Source organism: Chiloscyllium plagiosum, chromosome 10 (assembly GCF_004010195.1).
Source record: "Chiloscyllium plagiosum isolate BGI_BamShark_2017 chromosome 10, ASM401019v2, whole genome shotgun sequence".
NCBI classification, from domain to species: domain Eukaryota; kingdom Metazoa; phylum Chordata; class Chondrichthyes; order Orectolobiformes; family Hemiscylliidae; genus Chiloscyllium; species Chiloscyllium plagiosum.
The window spans coordinates 67,176,019-67,197,556 of NC_057719.1; the positions used below are offsets into that span (position 1 = coordinate 67,176,019).

The window sequence follows — 21,538 nt, forward strand, 5'->3', positions numbered from 1 at the left end:
GATAGACAAAGTCTTTTCCTTGGGGTCGGGGAGTCCAGAATTAGAGGGCATAGGTTTAGGGTGAGAGGGGAAAGGTATAAAAAAGACCTAAGGGGCAACATTTTCATGTAGACGGTGGTACGTGTATGGAATGAGCTGCCAGAGAATGTGGTGGAGGCTGGTACAATTGCAACATTTAAGAGGTACTTGGATGGGTATTTGAATAGAAAGGGTTTGGAGGGATATGGGCTGGGTGCTGGCAGGTGGGACTAGATTGGGTTGGGATATCTGGTCAGCGTGGATGGGTTGGACCGAAGGGTCTGTTTCCATGCTGTACATCTCTATGACTCTATGACTTGACAAGGCTGCATTTGAATGAATGTGACATCAAGAAGCCTTCGCAAAACTAGAGTCAATAAGAAAAAGGAGGTTTAAGTCAGACTTGTCAGAAAGGAAGATGCCTGCGACCGCTGGAGGTCAGTCAGTTCAATCTCAAAACATCACTGTCTGAATTTCTCAGGGTAGAGTCCTAGACCTAACCATCTTCAGCTATCTGACCAATAATCTTCCCTCCATCATAATGTCTAAAATAGCATGTTCACTAATGACTGCACTGAGTTCAGCACCACTTGTGATTCCTTGGTGCCAAAGCAGGCTATGTCCAAATGTAGCAAGATCTGGAAAATACTCAAGGGACAATAAGTGGTAAGTATCAGTTGTGCCACACAAATGCCAATTAATGACTATTGCCAACAAGAGAGAACAACTATTGACACTTGATATTCAAGGGAATCACCATCGCTGAATCCCCTAGTATCTACTACTACTGCCGAGAAACTGAACGAGACATTGCTATATACAAGAACAGGTTAGATGCTAGGAATCCTCCAACAAGCAACTCCTTCCGTACTCCCAGTCTACCATCTAGAAGGCAAAATTAGGAGCAAGATAGAATATTCCTCAATTGACTGGATGAGTGTGCTCTAAACTTGAAGGAGATTGATACCATCCAGGACAAAGCAGCCTGCTTGATTCACACCACATTCACAAATACTTACACCCTCTACTGTCAATGTTCAGCAGCAACAGTGTGTACTATTTACAAGATACAATGCAAAAGTTATCTTTCAATAGCACCTTCCAAACCCACAATCACTACCATCTCGAAAGGTAAGGGCAGCAGAAACTAGGAACACCACAATCTGCAACTTCCCCTGTAAGTCACTCACTATCCCGACTTGGAAATACATTGTCAATTCTTCACAATCACTGGGTCAAACTCCTGGAACCCCCTTCCTAATTTTATTGTATATCTGCATGCATCATATGGACTGTAATGGTTCAGAAGGCAGCTCACCATCACCTTCTCAAGGTAACTAGGGATGGGCAATAATTGTCAGTGATGCCTATGTCCCATGAAGCAATACAAAAAAACAGTCTTTGCCCCAGCACTCCATCCCACAATGCCACACTATTTTCATCACTGCTTCAATGATGTAATTCCATGTCTCTGGTTACAATGTTTGCAATAGCGATAAACATGCACAAAAGTAAAGACTCATGAGGAAAAACAAGTATGCAAAAGAAATGGAATGATATACTCACATCTATAAATATTTTCTTAAAGCTATTTACTTTTTCAATTACAAGGATACAAATCTGATGGGATATAAGTTGCATTAGACTCCTGCCAGGCATCTGATATCCAGCAGGAACAGCAAACAAGTCTACGTGCAGTTGTACTGTTGCTGGGTTGGGGTGTGCTGTGTTTAAATAGGGTAGTCTTAGTGGAGAGGAACCACATTTGACAGCACTGCGGATTGAAGGGATATCCCAAATCTGGCAGCGTACATTTAGCATGAACATTGCATTAACTGTCTTATGATTGGTTTCCAGAAAAATAAATACTATTTCCTTAAATAATATCACAGCAGCATAAACAAACATAAAAATTCCATTCAGTACTGCTGTGGAACAGTAAACACATGACTGCTTTAGAGTTTTTTTTAATGCTGGAATAGTGAAACACGGTTTGTACTGTTTGCATCTTGGAAGGTGGATGATAGGACTTGCAAAAGCACCCTCTGTGAACAGCTAGCAATGGTAGCAAAATGCGACAGGAGGCTTGGCATGCAATATTGATGTTTCGGCCTGAGCAGATGCACATTTTTGAATGAGGATTTTGCTTTTATGTTAATTTAGGAAGCATGATTTGGGTTGAGGTATAAAATACTAAATGGGGGAAAACAGTTTGAAGTGAAATCAAATTGGGTGAAAGAAATGTGGAAGGGCTTCATCATACTGGAGCAACATTGTAATGATGGGCAAAGAGTTGTATATTACAGAGAATAAATAACAGTATGGGCAGAGTTAGAACACCCAAACTCCAGGTGAGTCACATAAACACATGGACGTGAACACCCAGAGATGATGAATTAATCCTTCACTTATATAAGTGTCAATCAGGGCCTGGTTTAACCGTGATTACCATGCATGAAAGTTTTTAATATTAATGTGTACTAAAGAGTGACTTTGAAGTCTAAACTTGAAGACAGTTCAATTCTTTGCTTTCTCCTCGATCAGTTTGTAAAGAACTAAACTCAAATGTTGCATCAAACCACATGATGAAAGGAACATTTATTTTGGGTTAATATTGTAAAGGATAGCGAGCAGTTGAAGTTGGAGGAATTCTACAGGTTGTCAGTAGTTTGGAGAATTAGTCATTCATCATGATGAGCAGAGTGGGGTGGGAAAAACTACGATGGCCTAGGCAAATAATAATGGAGTTGTAAGTAATGAGTTACAGAGGGAGGTGAGTACTGAAGAAGATAGCTGAGATGGTGCTAGAAAATGCAGTAGGTCTGGCAGCATCCGGACAGAGAGAAACAATGAAGGTTTTGAGTCAGAAATGACTTTTTTTTTCAGAACTATTAAGTGATAGGTCTGGTTTGGAGGAATTGAGACAATGGCTTTTTGAAAGAAGCAGTGGGAAGTTAAAAAAGGAAACAGTTGATCAATATATTGTCATGTATATTTTAATACAAATACAATGAAAAGTGTTGTATAGTGTTGTCACTGTCCAGCGCCAACTTGGTCTTTGGAATGGCTCCCGTGTCAGCCCACAGGCCCAGATCTGGGCTCCCCGACTCCGTGCGGAGACCGCCGTGTCTGAGCCAGAACGTGGTCCTGTATTCCGAGGTCACCAGCACAAAGCAGTTGACCAGCCTCGGGTCCTGATGACATTGCTGTAACCATCGCTTCGCTGCACATTGGCTACTGGTACAAAGAGTTGGCACTCTCTGGCATCATCTCTCCTCCGCTGATGCTACCGCAGCCATAACTTTGCACTGGGCTGACCTTGCCGATGCAGCCACCACCAATGCTGCCAAGTCCTGCACCATGCCCAAACTCACCTCCACCGCCACCGTGAGTCTGTGTTGGGCTCACTTCCCCCATAACCTCGCGACCGAGCTCTTCACAAGTAGGTAAGGTAAAAAGTAAAATGGCAAAAGTAATGGACGGAACAAAGGAGTGGACAGGCCCCAGGCTCAGGAGCCTGAAAGCTGCCTACTCTACCGCCGCCATCTTAAATATATCAAATGGATCCCAGTAGGAAGGGACAACAGAAGCAATTTTTTTTTAGATTAAATTAGATTCCCTACAGTGTGGAAACAGGCCCTTCAGCCCAACCCTCCAACCCACGCCTCTCTGATAATGAACCTACACTACGGACAATTGAGCATGGCCAATTCAACTGACCTGCACATCTTTGGAACGTAGAAGGAAACTGGAGCACCTGGAGGAAACCCACACAGACATGGGGAGAATGTGCAAACTCCACACAGACAGTCGCCCAAGGCTGGAATTGAACCTGGGACCCTGGCACTGTGAGGCAGCAGTGCGAACCACTGAGCCACCATGCTGCCCTATTAAGGCAGGAGAAAACAGTTTGAGGTAAATAAAACTGGAGTATTGTTGGATGTAAGAAAGAATTTGGAAAACAAAGTCAAAAATATGGACTAAGACAATGTAGGGAGCCATAAGGAAGAGGTGATTGACTTTCCTCTCGAATTAATTATCATCCCAGTGGAATACGAGGCAGTCTGAAGTAGAAGAGGAGGGTCTTCACAAATTAATGCATGAGATAACAAAGCAAAAGGAAAGTTTTTGGACTAATGAATAAATTAACCAAGAGCATTGCAGACAGCCTAGCAATACAAAACAAGGGACCTCGCGAATAAATAAAAGTGCCATTTGGCCTTATAATGGGTTTTGGGAAAATGAAAAAGGTCAGGTATTGGCAGTCTAGCAATTTAGAGCGGTTGAGAATTGGCTTCAGGAAAAGTGATTAAATAGAACAGGCCGTTTGCCTTTCTAGGCTTAACCAAAACATTAAAAAAAATCCTTCAGTAAGTCAGCTAGCAATATAAAACATTGGAAGGACTTCAAAAATGAGGGCTTCATCCCACTCTAACCCTAGTTATAATTTGATATGTCAATAAAAAACACTAATTGCAGAGAACAGGCTTGCTGCAAGCTACTTCAGTATGAAGAAATAATTGCGAACATTTTAAGAAGTTACGTTTTTAAAAAGCTTCTGAAATTAATAGCTGCCTGAGTAGGAGTGGGCTGGCAGCAAGTTACCTATTTGAACACAAACATGTTCATAGAGGAACTGGACGTAAGATTAAAAATATGTCTAATTTTTCATTTGAAAATCAGTTGTAACACTACTGGAAATAAGTGAAATGATTGTGAGTCAAGCAGGAGTGACCAAAGATTTGGGTACAGTGAGAGGTACAGTGAGAAAACAGAAATTGCAAGAGGTATATTGATGCTTATGAATAAAAAACTTTAACTAACATTTCAGAGAGCAACAGACATAGATATGACTAAATTGTGACACATAAAATGCATGCACATGCATTTTCAATTAGTCACTCATAGATCTCCTGTGGAGTTACTCAGTGAGTCAGTTGGCACATCGATGGATAATAGGAATATTATCAATCAAGGCAAGTATGGGGGTGGGAAGTGCAAGAGGAAGCAAGTCATACTTACAGGAAGTTTAGTGCATGCAATACTTAGAATAAATTATTTATGAATAGCTATATATTCACTCAGGGTCATTGTTCTGTATGTGCAATTGGTTTATTCTAACCATATTTACCAAATGTTTTTCAATCCATGGCTTTTGTTTCTGCTGTCTGCTTTCCTTTTGGATTTCTTATATTTTTAGAAACTTAACTAACTGGTTCTGTATATACTTTCTTCCTTTTTTTTAACCTCTGTGTGCTTCTTCAAAGTTTTTAATCTGCATTTATTCTCCTCAGTTTTAATTTTGATGACATCTGGGCCACTGTTACCTGGAAGGTGGAAAAAGATTGGACCGAGAGATGCTGGAGGGGAGTTCAAGGGGAGAAGTCACATATTGAGGTGGCAGAATCTGAAGACCACATGTTTGTTATGTTTGGAAGAATGATAATCAGTGGGAGGCCGTGAGACCTGAGACACATGATGTCAGTTTATAGCATTCATATTTCTGAGCCAGAACTTTACATGTCTCCAGGCCCTCTCTTAGCTGGCATTCCAGCATGGAGCTGCATTGCTGGAACTCTTGTATTTCAGAAGAAACTTCTAATCGAGACCTACCTTTCCAGTCAGATCAGTGTAAAACAAAATCCCACGCCACTATTTTGAACATCAATGGAGTTATCCCCAGTGTTTGGGCCAATACTTATCCTTTAATCAACTTCACAAAAAACGGAATATTTGATCACTATCTCATTGCTGCCAGCATTTATGTTCAAATTGAGTGCCATGCTCCCAACAAGATAACAGTAACTTAAACTTGAAAGTACTTGATGAAAAGTGTTTTGAGATGTACAGGAGTTGTGAAAGGCAGAATATAAATGCAACATTTTCTTCTGAGGTAGGGATAGAATAAAATCTGGAAATTGACAAAAGCTGTAAAATGGGTATATTAGTTGAAAAGTACAAAGTGCTGTGATGCAAAAATCTTAAAAGTTGGAGAATTAAATGGCAATAATATTGCATATACAATCCACTTTTCAGAATTAGAAGTTGCTCAGTTTAAATTGAAATCTTTATATATTATCTTTATAACATGGTATTAAAATTGTCTAATCTATAAAAGGGCAGGCCACCTGGCCCTTCTGCCTCTGCTCCACCATTCAATAAGGTCACAGTTGATCTGATTAAGAAACTCGACTCTATATTTTTGCATATCTTTAATAATCTTTCACTCCTTGGTAATCAAGAATCTATTTCTGCCTTAAAAAAAATCGGAAGATTCTGTATCCACTGTCTTATGAGGAAGGAAATTCCAAATACACTCAACCCTCAAATAATTTTTTTTCTTCATCTCTGTCCTAAATGGATGGCCCCTTATATTTAAACTCCGACTCCTAATTCTAGATTGTCCCATAAGGGGAAAGCATCCTTTTCACATCCACCCAGTCAACTCTCTTTAGAATCTTATACGTTTCAATTAAGTGGTCACTGATTTTTATAAACTCCAGAGGATATAGGCCCAGCCTGTCCTGCATTTCCTCACAAGGCAATCCACTCATTTTGGGTATTAGTTAAGTACACCTTTGTTGAGCTATTTTCAATGCATTAAGATCTTTCTGTAAATAATGCGACCAGTGGTGCTGTACATAGTGGTCTAAATGTGGTCTCACCAATGCTCTGTATAACTGAAGCATAACCTTCCTACTCTTGGAGAAAACAATAACATTCTATTAACTTTCCTGATTATTTTCTGTACTCCCAGGTCTCTCTGCATATCAGAGCTCTGTGATCTCTCATCATTTAGATGTTCTTTTTTCCATTCTTTCTGCCAAAATGGACAATTTCACACTTCCCTACATTATACTCTATTTACCATACCTTTGCCCACTCACTGAACTTAACCACATCCCTTTGTAGCTTGCTTATGCCCTCTTGCCAATTCCCTTTCCTATTTTCTGTCATCAGCAAATTTGGCTACCATATCTTCAGTCCCTTCACCCATATCATTTTATATAAATTGTAAGGAGTTTTGACCTCAATGTTAACCCCTGTGGTGCACCACTTGTGACATCCTGCCAGCCTGAAAAAAAAATACTTCTACTCTCTGCTTCCTGTTAGCTAACAAACCAATCCATGCCAACACATTAACCTAACATGACAACCTCTTATTTTCTGCAATATATTTGATATGGCATCTTTTCAAATGCCTTTTGCAAATCTAAATACAATACATTCATCGGTTCCTCTATATTCACAGAACAAGTTATTTCTTCAAAGAACTCCAATAAATTAGTTAAATATGATTTCGTTTTGGCAAAACCACATTGGCTCTGCCTGATTATCTTAAACTTATCCAAGTATCCTATGTTAACGTCTTTAATCATAGCTTCCAACAATTTCCCTATTGCAAATGTAAGATGTATTCAGGAAATAAGATATTTCCAAATCATGCAAAACATCCACCCATGAGGAAGAAGCACACCGTCTTTCAAAGTAAAATGTAAAAATCTGAAGTAGGTATGCAAATGTAAACTTTATTTCTGCAATTCAATTTTATTAGTAAGTTATCTAAAGTTAGATATTGTAGTTTCAATATATTGCTATAGATTAAAATATTGATTACAGTGCCTTTTTTTTAAAACCTCCTACCGTTTTGTCTCGGAGCCTTTCTCCATGGATTAGAAAATCATCACAGCCACTTTCATCCAGGTGATCTTTAAAAACAGTGACACAGCTGAGGCCACCACCTCCCAGTGGCACCCATCCTCCACTCGAGTCATCACGGGTCATCACCACTGCTCGCACACGTGCAAAATAACTATCACTGTAAAAAGACGACAGCAAATTAGATTTTCCTACTCTTAGCAACATTTTCATCTAGCCTATGTATAAATCAACCTTGAGGGAAATATGACTCACTTCTAAACCTCTAAGAATACACCTTTACACCAGTAACCAGGATGTGCATTTGAGACAGCTGTCCACTGTAGTGATTATAATGAGGCCAGCCAGGTGGACATCATAGAATATGAGTTCCCCGATTGGACCAGGTTAACAGCCCCAATCGGGAGCCCTGGCTGACAATTAAGAATGGAGTGTCAGACATCCTGTTCACTTGGAGAGCTGGGTCTGACAGAGATAGATCAGTGTCAAAGACTCTCCACGTGTAAATAAAGGGTGACTTGGTGATGGGATCCCAGCCTCTGTGGAGTTACTTCACTCTTGATCCTGCACTTCTCTGCTCCATCCAACATGTTATCAAAGCAACATAGCAGAATGGGAAATTAATATGTGAGCAACATGTTTGCAATCTTAAAACATGCATAACAAAACAGCCAGTTTTTCAAAGGAACTCTGCAGTCATATGTTAGTGGATACGTACCATACTTGAAACAATAAATATTTACTGTGGTAATGGGATATGCATGCTTTTTTCATCAAGTTTAGCAAGACAGTCAATAGTTTAAAAGCAAGTTTATTCAGCAAAAGGCCTGAATACAAAAGCTTAATATTATGCAGGTCAAGTCAACCCATTTGATTGATACTTTATTCACCACTCGAACCACTAATTCCTTCCATCACGAGCATGCCCAGTGACAGCATAATCTATAAAATGCAGTGCAGTAACTTTTCAAAGTTTCTTCAAATCCTTCATCTCTGCCACACAAAGATATGGGCAGCAAGCACAAGGGAACATCACCAACTGCAAGTTTACCTCCAAGTTATACACCTTCCTGACTTGGATATACGTCACTGCTCCTTTGTCCTTAAATTCTGTAACTCAAACCACACTGTCGAAGTACACACACCACATGCGGTGATTCAAAGCAGCTCACCAACACTTTCTCAAGGGCAAGTAGGAATTGTCAGATTTAACTATAAAGCATGATCACTTTGCTCTCTGCTGTCTCAATGCCTAACTTTTACAGAATATCTCTCAGCATTTGGAATAGAAGGAAGGCAAGGAGAAATTGGAAACCAGAAATAGTTTGTACAAGTTGGGAAAGTGAGTTATCTGAGAAGATACATTAATGAGGACATTGTTTCTTTTACCTGCAGCTCCCCAACTCATCAAGTTAGAACCCCTTGCTTCTCCACTGTTTATAGCTGAGTATAAAATACTTCATGGAAGTCTTGCACAAATGAACATTTCTCACATAAATGAGGCCACCCAAAAAAAGTGCTGAAAATAAAACCTGAAAAATCAAAAACTTTAGACAGGATGAGTAAGTGGAAATGACTCTCCAAAATTGGCAACTTTTTAAAGTATGCAACTGTTTAGGCAATGCAAACAGGTCTTGAAATTTCACTGGACAGAAATAAATTCACGATATTGCTATCTTCTCGGGATAGGAAACATTAGTGAGGTTAACTCCCAGTGAGAGGTTTGCCATGTTAAAAAGAATAATGCAACTTTAGTTTTGTTTCTTTTTCACAATTTATCTAATTGCTACTTATTAAAATTAATGGTAGCCATGATGTGGAGGTGCTGATGTTGGACTGGAGTGAACAAGGTCAGAAGTCACATGACCCCAGACTGACTTCACCTGATGAAGGAATAGTGCTCCGAAAGCTTGTGATTTCAAATAAACCTGTTGGATTGAAACTTGGGGTCATGTGACTTCTGACCATGCCCACCCCTTATCCAAAACAATGTCACAGAACACCCTCCTCCCATCTGTCTATTATATTAGGCATGCATTTCTGTACTGAATATTTGACATTGTGCAATGTCAGGTAATGCTGAAGAGTTGGTTATTCACTTAACTGAAGAGGTGTTTCTTGAATATTTCTGAATTATGAAGCTATAAATAAATTTATTTCATTATGCATATTTAAACTGGAAATTTTAAACATCTAAGCAATTTGATTTTACTCTATAGTATGCAATTTTCAGGTTATGTATGTATGTATGTACAAACTGATGGCATTGACATTTGCTACTTGCTGATTTAAACCAATACTTTAAATTAGTATCTCAATTAATCTAAAGAGAATACAGAAAGTAATTGATGGAATTACTGCACTAACTATTATTACTAGATTATTCATTTTAATGAACTTATTACTTCCTGTTCATATAAATGATCTAATAAAATAAACAGTTGCTGTGCTTGTGATAGAAGCCTGAAAATTGAGTGACGTCACAAGCAAATCAATTCATTCAATGCTCCACTCCAAATTCACATTAAAGAGCAGGACACTTGAGGCTATGGCAGTCATACCAAAAGGGCAAGAGGCAATCATCCTTGAAACCTGGGCCAAACACGGGACTTTTATAACCTTGCCACTAGGAACCATGGCCATGAAAAGGTAATATCTCTAATTGAGTCTGATTTCAGCATTTCTAGCAAATCAGATACTGAAGTAAAATAATTGCGGTCATTTTGATGCTGTGATACCCAGGCTTATTGATGAAACTATTACTTTCACTAAACTGTAAAGTCCTAACTGCATTTGTACTAAAGTCTGAACAGCTGAATAAAACATTGGCTATACCGTTCATGGACACAATTTTGTTCATTACTGTAAAACTATTTTGCATCATATTTAACATGTCAGATATTTTGATTTTCAGTATTTTGTTTTCTATAAAACTGCGGTAATGAACCATTTCAATAGCAAACATTAACAGTCTTTATTTTACAACTAGTAGGTGGATTGTAGAAAATACTTTAAATAAAAAAGGTGCAAATTAAGCAAACATTTGCTGAATATCGTTTATTAACAATATCTCAGAATTTACATAAAATACATTCCACATTCAGTGTTTGCGTACTTTACTGTTGTATTATAACATGACTGTAACCCAATCAAGCAACACATTTCGATATTTGCTTTGATGCTTACATTTTTGACAGGTCACATGTCAGGTATTTACAGTCCATATTGTTCAAACTCCGCAGTTTCCACAACAGGTGTAGTCTAGCGATGTAAAAACATTCCACATTGCTTCATCTCAAGGTCAACTTTGCCTCACCTCTCCACTCACTGCTGGCTTATTAATTCGATTACAACTAGCTTTGGTTTGGACATTACTTGCCTCCTGAGTGAGACTGTCCTATCCTTAAACCCTCTTTTTACGCTGTCCTTTGCAATATCATCTGATGACAAGGGGTTAGCTTCCAAATGTATGCTGGCCATATCCTCTGAGGATATCCTCTTTCATCCTGAACTAACTGAAAATGTCTAGATTTCCATAGTTTATTTTGTCAACCACAAAATAGGCCATCATACCAACCAAATTCTAACAATCATCTCCTAGGAATTCCCAGTAATTGTGGCTGTCCCTGCTATCAGCCTTTATGAATACTGAAGTGTCACTTTGTGATTACCACTGACTACTGAAGACCTGCTCACTGCAGCTGAAAAAGATCCTACCTAACCATTCTAATTCATCTACAGCCTCTCATCTAACCAAGCATCCCACTGCAAAAGAGTCCCACAACCTAGACCGTAGGGCTCAATGCCAAATCAAATTGAGAGATTATGATATGATAAACCAATCATCTGGTGGTGTCTTGGGACAAAGAAAGAACTAAAAAGATATTCACAAAAGCCTTTCACCTACTTTTGAAGATGAAAAAGTTGACATTGATAGTTATTCTCATCTCCAAATAGGTTAGATATTTCACATGTAACCATTATGGAATTGTACAATTTAGAAACTAACCAGAATCGCTGAACCCAAGAACCGAATTATAAAGCATTCATCTTTGAACCTAAAGACAGCAATGTATTTGGGGAACATTAAAGTACTATTTGCCAGTAATCAGTAAAACCACAATTGCACTAGGTTTCAAGTTAACTGTAATTTTTTTTGCCCAATCAATAAAACTGAAAGGTTATTTTTTCCCATACCTATTGCTTAGAATCCATTAGTAGATAATGCTATGCTTTTAATCAAAACAAAGCAGTTCAGTAAACTGAAACTTGTAGCAGCATTCCAATGAGAAAACTGCAAATGAGCACTTGAGGTTTGCCATTGCATCCTCAATATACATTTTAATAGACAAAAGGTTTGTACATTCTTCAAAACGGTGCAAGTGCATACAGCATATCTATTAGACAATAGCAGACATTTGAGACTTGGTCTCCATTATTTGATATTCCAACCTTTAAGAACATGGTTGTCTAATTTAACGTTGCATGCAATTTATATACAAAGTATATTATAACGTAATTGTTGGCCTTTTCACTCGATTTTCATTTACTCATGGGTGTTTGGATTGTGAACTCGCTTGCCTTTTTAGTTGGTTTTGATCACCAAGGCATGTTAAGATGGTTCCATGCACAAAAAATGTGTCTTTTTGGAGCCATAGTCACTGCCAATAGGCCTTGCATTGGTTATGGGCATAATTATTCCAAGAGTTCCTCTATAAATCTAATTTTATTCGTTATTTGTCATTAAAGTTCTGACCATGAGCAGCACAAGAATCAGACTCATTGTAGAGTGTCAATTTGGACTGCTGCCAATACAAATTAATGCAATGTGCAATGTTTCTCTCAATTTAACCTGTTTCGACCCTCAGGATTTCAAAAGCCTTGGTCAACTCTCCTCTCAAGCATCTCTTCTTAAAAGAGAACAGCCTCAGCTTCTTCAATCCCTCTAATTAACTAACACATCTCTCTCATTGCTGAAAACATTCTCAGAAATCTGTTTTGCACCTATTCTGAAGTCTTTCCTAAAATGTGGTGATCAGAACTGGGCACAATGTCATTCATTACAGACGTGCTAACAGCATTTTCTTTTGAATGTTACTTTTAACTTAGTTTCTAGCGTCCTTTCAGGCAATTCAGGTTCAGGTCAAAATAACTTGGTATGTGTTATGATGTTTCATAATGTTATCGCTGGTCCTTTTGTCAATCACCTTAAATATGCCTCCTCTGGCTACTGACTTCAGTGTTACCGAGAAGATGCTCCTTATTTACTTCATCATGATTTTGAACACCTCAATCAAATCACCTTTAACCAGAACTACTCCAGCATTTCCAGTACCTCCCCATAACAGTAGTCAATCACCTCTAGTAAGATTGATGTAAATCTTTTCTGCATTCTCTCTGCTACTTTGACTTTGCTAAAGTGTGGTGCCCAGAATTGAAGACCATACCAGGCTCAATTTGTGTTTTATCGAGCTGTTCGTACTCTATTTCTCTACCAATAAATTCAAAGATCCAGACTGTCTTCAGCTCCTTCATCAGTGACCTATCCTCCAAAGTAAGATGAGAAGTGGGGATGTTATTCACGACTCCTCCTATAGTGAATCAGTCATATGAAGTCAAAACTGGATAATATCAATACATATTTGGGATGACAAGTAACACTCAAACCACACAATTGCCAGGCAATGACCATCTCCACAAAGAGAGAATCCAACTCTCTCACCTCGACATTTAATGGTAATACCATCTTCCTGTAAGATAGCAGTGGATTAGGGCTTCAGAGCCTGGGGATCGTCTGCTCCATCCACTTTTCTTTTCATTTCTTGTCTTGTTTTTCCTCTCTTTTATCTTTTTTTCTCTTTTATTTTACGTACCTCGGGTTGAGAAGCCCCGGAGTTCATGGCGACGGCACTGGTGGAGACAAGTGGGCCCAGAGTGGATTCACGGCAGCAGTGTCAGGAAGTTTAGGTGCATTGACGAGGCAGTTCTAGCACCAACTCATGGCTGCTGTAGCAGAGACAAGTTTGGGTTGCTGGCGGCTTCTGCTTCCAGCGCAGATTCATGGAGGCGTCGGCAGAGATAAGTTTGGGCCCAGTATGAGACCCTGCGGAATCAGCAGCATCGGCAAGGTGGGCCTGAAGTGGACTCATGGCGGATGCAGAGTTGAGTTTGGGCTGGTGTGGTACCCGGCAGTGCCGGCATCTACACTGGCGAGGTCCAGTGAGGACCTACAGTGGCAACGACATCAGTGGAGGCAAGATGGTGCCGAACAGCGGCGTCTTTCATTCTAGTGGTGGCAGCACAGCAAAGGGACGCATGCCTGGCCACCAGGCCCATTGCCTCTTGTGGAGCACTTAACAAGAAGGACTGTAAAGTTGAACATGTCTTTCTTTATTTCTTCAGTCTTCTGCTTCTTTATTCTATATTTTGGTTTATCTTTGTTTGTTTTAAGATGGCGCCAGAGACTGGTGACACTATACAACACTTTTCACAGTATTTTGTAACAAAATACACATCACAATAAATAAATCAAAGCAAATCAAATCATTGAATCCCTCAGTATCAACATCCTGGGCATTACAACTGACGAGAAACTGCGCTGGACTAGCCACATAAAGTACTATGGCACGAACAGCAAGTCAGAGGCTAAGAATTTTAGTGGATAACTCACTTCCGGCTTTCCTAACGCCTTTCTACAATGTACAAGGCACAAGTCAGAATTTCCCCCACTTGCCTGGTTGGGTATACCTCCAACTCCAATAAGAATCTTTACACCTTTCAGAACAAAGCAGCCACTTGATTGGCACCACATCTAATATATTAAACATTCACTCCTTCCACAGCCCTTGTACAGTAGCAGCAGTGTGTACCATCGGGGGTGGCACGGTGGCCCAGTGATTAGCACTGTTGCCTCACAGCGCCAGAGACCCGGGATCAATTCCCGCCTCAGGCGACTGACTGTGGAGTTTGCACATTCTCACTGTGTCTGCGTGGGTTTCCTCCTGGTGCTCTGGTTTCCTCCCACAGTCCAAAAATGTGCAGGTTAGGTGAATTGGCCATGCTAAATTGTCCACAGTGTTAGGTGTAGGGGAATGGGTCTGGGTGGGTTGTGCTTCGGCGGGTCAGTGTGGACTTGTTGGGGCCGAAGGGCCTGTTTCCACACTGTAAGTAATCTAATCTACAAGATGCAGTGAACCAACTCAACAAGCCTCCTTTGATAACATCCCCCAAACCTGTGACTGCGACCATCCAAAAGGACAAGGGCAGCAGAAACATGGGAACACTAGCATTTGTAAATTTCTATCCCATCCACTCACCATCTTGACTTGGAGATAAATTATCGTTCATTCATTGTCACTGTCAAAATTTGAGAACTCTCTCTCTAACAGCATTGTTGGTGCACCTACACCAATGGACTGGAATGATTCAAGAAAGTAGCTTAGAACCACCTTCTTAAGGGCAATTAGGGCTGGGCAACAAAGGCTGGCCCAATCAGCGATACCCACATCCCACTTTAGTAAATTTTAAAAATACCTTCATCATCAGCTTTCTCAATTCACACTGCCACCTTCATTAAGTCTACAATCTACCCTTGGTTGTTATCAGAAACTCAAAACATTTTTGATTTAGTAACTATGGGATTCCAGATACTTTGCACATTTATTTTACCACAAGTATTTTGGTCAGTTATTGTGGATAGTTAATATTGTACAGAATCAATGAGATGCCCACAAGAGTATGGTAGTGGGTAGGGAAAGAACAGAAGGGACATGTTAGGATCACACTGAATTTAAATTGTAGCTGATATTTTTATGTTCAGTTTCTTTGCATATAGGAAGCTAATACATCAAATGACACTGGACTGGTTACTTCACAAACTTAATCAATTGCAGTTTACTCTTCATTGTTGGGAGTTGAGCAAATCAATCCCATCACATATCTGTGCAGACACCATCTACACTAGATCTAAACTCACGTGATTCTATTTGTAAGGACAGCAATATCATAACAGATCCATTTTGAAGGTAGTAGATTTATTCTTTACTATCTCAGATGGAACAAGCAATGGAGAAGTTATTGGTGAATTAGTAGAAGTTACTTTCTGCTCAGCCTGCAAACCTTTTCCTTTAGCATCCAACCTCTGGCCAGAAATCATCAGGGATTGAGATCAGACAGCTCATCTCGATTTGCCATTGATTTAGGTTCTGAACAATCTTTAGATTCATTGCAAGGTGGGAAGTATGCTTTTAAGAATAAGGTTTTTGAGATTATTGTAGGCAGCACTAGCAAGGCAGCTGTTATTGCTCATCACCAGTTGCCCTAAAGGTGGAATGAATTAATCACACAATGAGTGATGGAATCACACACAAACAGACCAATTCCCTTTAGTAATCCAGTTAAAAGTTTACAACTTGGTTAATTTCATGATTGTTTTCTGCTACTGATCCAAAAATTACCAGATTTATTGGATTCAGGTTTATGATGGATTTCAATTCAGAACAGCTCACTCTGGAAGCACGATAAGATGAAACATGAATGCCTCTTTAAGTAGATTCAGCGTATTTTATTTAAATTATACCTTGCATTCATCATTTGAAAATTACTCCTTAGTATGACAAAAGATGATGCATCTTCTGGTATAGAACAGCAAGTAAATTCAATTGAAAGCAACTAATGCTGGCAATCACAGTGGGTCAGACAGCATCCATGGAGAGAGAGCAAGCTAACGTTTCGAGTCTAGATGACTCTTCATTGGAGCTGAAGTGAATGTGGAGGGGATGTCATTTATCCTGTATGGGGGGAGGGGGTGTGGGGTAGTGGGTGTAGGGTGCTGACGGAGAGAGGATGTTATAATTCAGATTAAGTGTTCGGAATGTGAGAATGGCAGAACAATGGTGTGTTTCCTGGCAGACTTGAAAGGACAGTAAGTGGAAGGGGAGGACATGATAACAAGCTAAAAGAAAGGTAAACGGGGCAAATTGCCTGTTCACCTTCTCCCTGCTCACCATCCAAGGCCTAAACAGGCTTCCCAGGTAAAGCAAAATTTGTGAAAAAAAAAATCTATGATCACCCCCGACCTCTCAGCTCCCCAAAATCACACCCTTGTTCTTACAATTTTCAAACCTCGAAATGTAGCATACAGCGTGAAAACGTCTAGATAGCATTGGTTTATTGATATCATGCAACGTAGCAAATTAGTGATTACCATATCTTTTTTCCTATAAGACGTAAAAAACAGCAATGTTAAAAGAAAACCTACACTCTTTTTGAGGCCAGACATCCATCAGAATGTCAATGACAATTAGATGTGGTGCTACAAACTGTCATGATAGAGTAATAAGTAGTGGATTAAACCAAAGGCAGTCCTCTGATTTGATTCACTGAAAGGTACAATGAGGTTGTTTCTTGAATTTTATGGAGTTATGCAATTAGAGATGAGCAGCCTTATAATATTTCAATTAGAGCAACCCATGAGTACTTATGGAGCTATAAAAAGTGCCCAAAGAATTTTGATGACATTTGCTTTGAAAACCCATCTCCAACTTTGCCAACTCCAGTCATTTGGTTGGCAGTGTGTTCTATGTAAATTGACACACCCTTATTCTAAAACCCCAACAGGACTAACTGCAAAGCAATCATGTGTTACAAAAATAGTTGCTGCCACTGCAGCAACAGTAGCAGGCAAAAACAGAAACTGGTACACACTGACAGCCAATGCTTCCTCTAAGTTTTACAGGTGATGCTGAGCAGTGACTTCAAGGTTCTGCCAATTATCCTGCTGATGCTTTGATTTCTGGCTCCTGAAGCTGCTGCTGTGCACAGACCTCAGAGCTCCTCACAGCTCAGGAAAAGTTAGAGGGAATGTAGTTGATTGTCTAAAATCATTTGAACATTTGTTGTGTTTTTCAGACTGCTGCTCTATTTAGATGGGTCTAATGAAGAAAGGGCTGCAAGAGTCAAGTTGCTGCACAGATTTTTATCATTATCTATATCACTGGATTTCCACTGGAAAGGCAACCCTCTCCCAAGTTAACATACTGAGTGTTGAGGTGCTAATCATTGAAAACAAGCTACTTTGGGTAGAACAGGTTGTTCATATGTCAGAAATGCAACTCCTGGAGCGACTGCTCTTGGCAGAACTCAGTCATGACAGAAGACTCCCAGGAAGACAACAGTAACACTGCTTTAAAGTTCCCCTGAAGAGATCAAACATCCCCACCAATTAATAGGAGACCCTGGTTTGTGACTGACCAAAGTGGAGAAGGTTCAATTAGCTAGATACCAAACACAGAGACTTCACCAGAAAAATGCAGAGGCAAAGTCAAGGCATCACGATATAATTCAGAAACCTCGAAACAAAGTATCTACCTAACTCTTCAAACACAATTTGCATCACATGTTGTAGTCTAGGGATAGTATAAACCATCTCAGAACCAATCAAACTGTAGGGGAAACAAGTTATCCTCAATCCTGGGTGATTACAAAGGAGAAGGAGACAAGTTGCTTTTTTAAAAATTCATTTTGGGAAATTGGATTTCACTGGCTAGGCCAGCATTTATTGCCCATCTCCAACTCATCTTGTTGTGGTGATGGCCAGCAGCTTTCTGAATAGTTTCAATTCATTTGGTGTAGGCACACCTGCAATGGTCAGGAAGGGAGTTTTCAGGATTTTGACCCAGCTAAAGGGTGGGAACAGTGATATAGATCCAAATGAGGATGGTGAGTGTCTTGGAGGTGCTGCCATCTGTAAGGGAACAGTCTGCAACTTATAGCTATGTGAGGCTCTCCAAAGAACACCAGTAGACACACCCTTAATTGAGGATGAAACACACTTTAACACTGCACCAGCTTTTATTGTCCATCACTAACTGCCCTTGAGAAGGTAGCAGCGAACTGCCAATGTGAATCACTACAGTCCATATGTTGTAAGTAGACCCACAATGCAACTAGGAAATGAATTACAGGGTTTTGCCTCAGCGATACTGAAGGAATGGTGATATATTTCCAAGTTGGGATGGTGAGTGGCTTGGAGTGGAACTTGCAGATGGTGTTCCCATGTACCTGCTGCCCTTGTCCTTCGAGATGGTAATGGTTTTGGGTTTGGAGCCATGGTGAATTTCTGCAGTGCCTCTTGTAAATGGTAGCTATGGTTGCTGCTAAGCATCAGTGGTGGAGGGAGTGAATGTTTGTGTGTGTGGTACCATTCAAGGGGCTATTTTGTATAGTGCTATGTTTCTTGAATGATGCTGGAACTGCATACAACCAGGCAAGTGGAAAATATTCAATCACACTTTTGATTTTATTTTGTGGTAGCAAACAGAGCTTGGGGAGGCAGTAGGTAAGTTACTTATTGTAAAATTCCTCGCCTCTATCCTGCTCTTGCAGCCACAGCACTTATTTGGCTGGTCCATTTGAGGTTCTGGTCAATGGTATCCCCAGGATATATCCAACATTCTCTTATAAATGAAAGAGGACATTATAATTGTTTCATGGCTAAACATAGGACGGCTGGTTAACAGTTTCTTAAACAAGAATGCATTTATTTTCCAAAATTGTCACCAAATCTAGTCTGTAAGAATAGTTTTGCCATAATTCATATCAAATAATAAAGAATTGATTCAGTTTAACTTGCCAAATATCAACTTGTTCAAGTGCTAGCACTTAGACAGACTAAGTCAGAAGAATATGGATTTAAGTCCACTTCACGGGTTATTTTCTTATTTGATGATGAAATGTGGGCATTTTGGACTAGGCCAGCATTTATTGCCCATCCCTCATTGGGCAGATGAGTCAACCCATTGATGTGGGTCTGGAGCCAGAACAGGAAAGGATTGGCAGATTTCCATCCCTAAACAATGAGCGAACCATTTTTTTTATGGCAATCAAAAGTGGTTACATGGTGTCCACTAACTTTATTTTTTTCCGGATTTTTACTGAATTTAAATTTCACCATTTCCCTAGGGTTCTGGATTACTATACCGGTGATATTACCACCACACATGATCTAGACCAGTGCTTCCTTCAGTTGGGGTGAGGACCTGAAGTGACATCAGGAACCAATGGCTATAGTAGAGCTCTGACTGAATTATGAAAGCTTTGCTTCTTTTCTAGCAGGCAGGGCTACACTTTTGCATGTCCAAGAGTCTTGCATGTCTCACTCAGGGTCACAACAGGGAGAAGTTTGGTAAGCACTGATCTATGTGGTCATGAATTTGACAATGTGCTTTTCAAATGAAGTCAAGGTCCCAACTGCCTGCTCAAGTGGATGCATCGAGGTCTCATAATACTATTGAAAATAGTGCACTGGAGCCGTCCTCATGAACCAACAGATATCCTTCACCCAACATCATCAAATCAGAACTATTTGGTCACTGCTGTTAATGAGACTTTTCCATGTCTAAACTGGACATGAGATAGCTTTGGCAAATAGAATTAAGGAGAATCCAAAGAGTTTTTACAAATACATTAAGGATAAAAGGTTAACTAAGGAGAGAATAGGGCCCCTCAAAGATCAGCAAGGCGGCCTTTGTGTGGAGCCGCAGAAAATGGGGGAGATACTAAATGAGTATTTTGCATCAGTATTTACCGTGGAAAAGGATATGGAAGATATAGACTGTAGGGAAATAGATGGTAACATCTTGCAAAATGTCCATATTACAGAGGAGGAAGTGCTGAATGTCTTGAAACGGGTAAAAGTGGATAAATCCCCAGGACCTGATCAGGTGTACCCTAGAACTCTGTGGGAAGCTAGAGAAATGATTGCTGGGCCTCTTGCTGAGATATTTGTATCATCGATAGTCACAGGTGAGGTGCTGGAAGACTGGAGGTTGGCTAACGTGGTGCCACTGTTTAAGAAGGGTGGTAAGGACAAGCCAGGGAACTATAGACCAGTGAGCCTGACGTCGGTGGTGGGCAAGGTGTTGGAGTGTATCCTGTGGGATAGATGGGATATGGGCCGGGTGCTGGCAGGTGGGACTAGATTGGGTTGGGATATCTGGTCGGCAAGGGCAGGTTGGACTGAAGGGTCTGTTTCCATGCTGTACACCTCTATGACTCTATGGAAGCCTTGCTTACCTGCATAGCATTGACTACATTATGTAGAACATATACTGCACTACATATATGCCTTTTTTTTTGTTATATTTCTTTGAACTAACTCTCTCTCACATGGACTACAGAGGATTGAGAAGTCAGCTCAACACTATCTTCTCAAGGGTGATTAAGTATGGGCAACAAATGCTAATTTCAAAACTTAAAACTATGCTGAACAAATGTACAACTGTATAGTGCCTTTCATAACTTTTATAAATAATGAAGCACTTTTGCAATATTGTCACTGTTTTAATATAGAAATTGCACAGCTACACTTTATACATTTTACAGTTGGTATCACTGGATTAGTTATGATTAAAATAAGATTAATAATTCTTAGGTCCTCTTGTCATTTTTGCAAGCTTAATTAATACACTTTTAATGAATGAGTTCAATCCAGTTTGCATACAGCAATTACCTACAGTGCAATTTAATAAATGCAATATATCAAATGCACCTCCCAAGACAGCACAGCCAGTATAATATGGGTACAGTAGTCACTATATATGCCTATGTCACTATATTTGTGAATCAGCCAACACTATATTTATAGTAATGTTCATATACCAAAAATGCAGTCATGATAACACACTAACCCTATTTCTTTGCTCTTTGCAAAATGCAGTTTGAGAACATTCAGAAGTTACATGCTGAGTTAACTTTTATTTGTAAATTAAAGCAGGCAAGAAAATCTTAGAGTGATCACAACTGTCATAAAATTATGCAGAAGTTAAGCTGTGGGATAACAGATCTACTAGCACAAAGAATT

General features: G+C 39.7%; 1 protein-coding gene across 1 annotated transcript in view; it reads right to left on the reverse strand.

Annotated features, from left to right (window-relative positions):
- Positions 1-21,538, reverse strand: part of spred1 (sprouty related EVH1 domain containing 1) — an 85,555-nt gene that overhangs the window by 53,766 nt on the left and 10,251 nt on the right. The window contains exon 2 of the mRNA XM_043697998.1: positions 7,663-7,837. Coding sequence (XP_043553933.1) covers positions 7,663-7,837 — 175 coding nt within the window. The remainder of the gene's footprint in view (positions 1-7,662; positions 7,838-21,538) is intronic.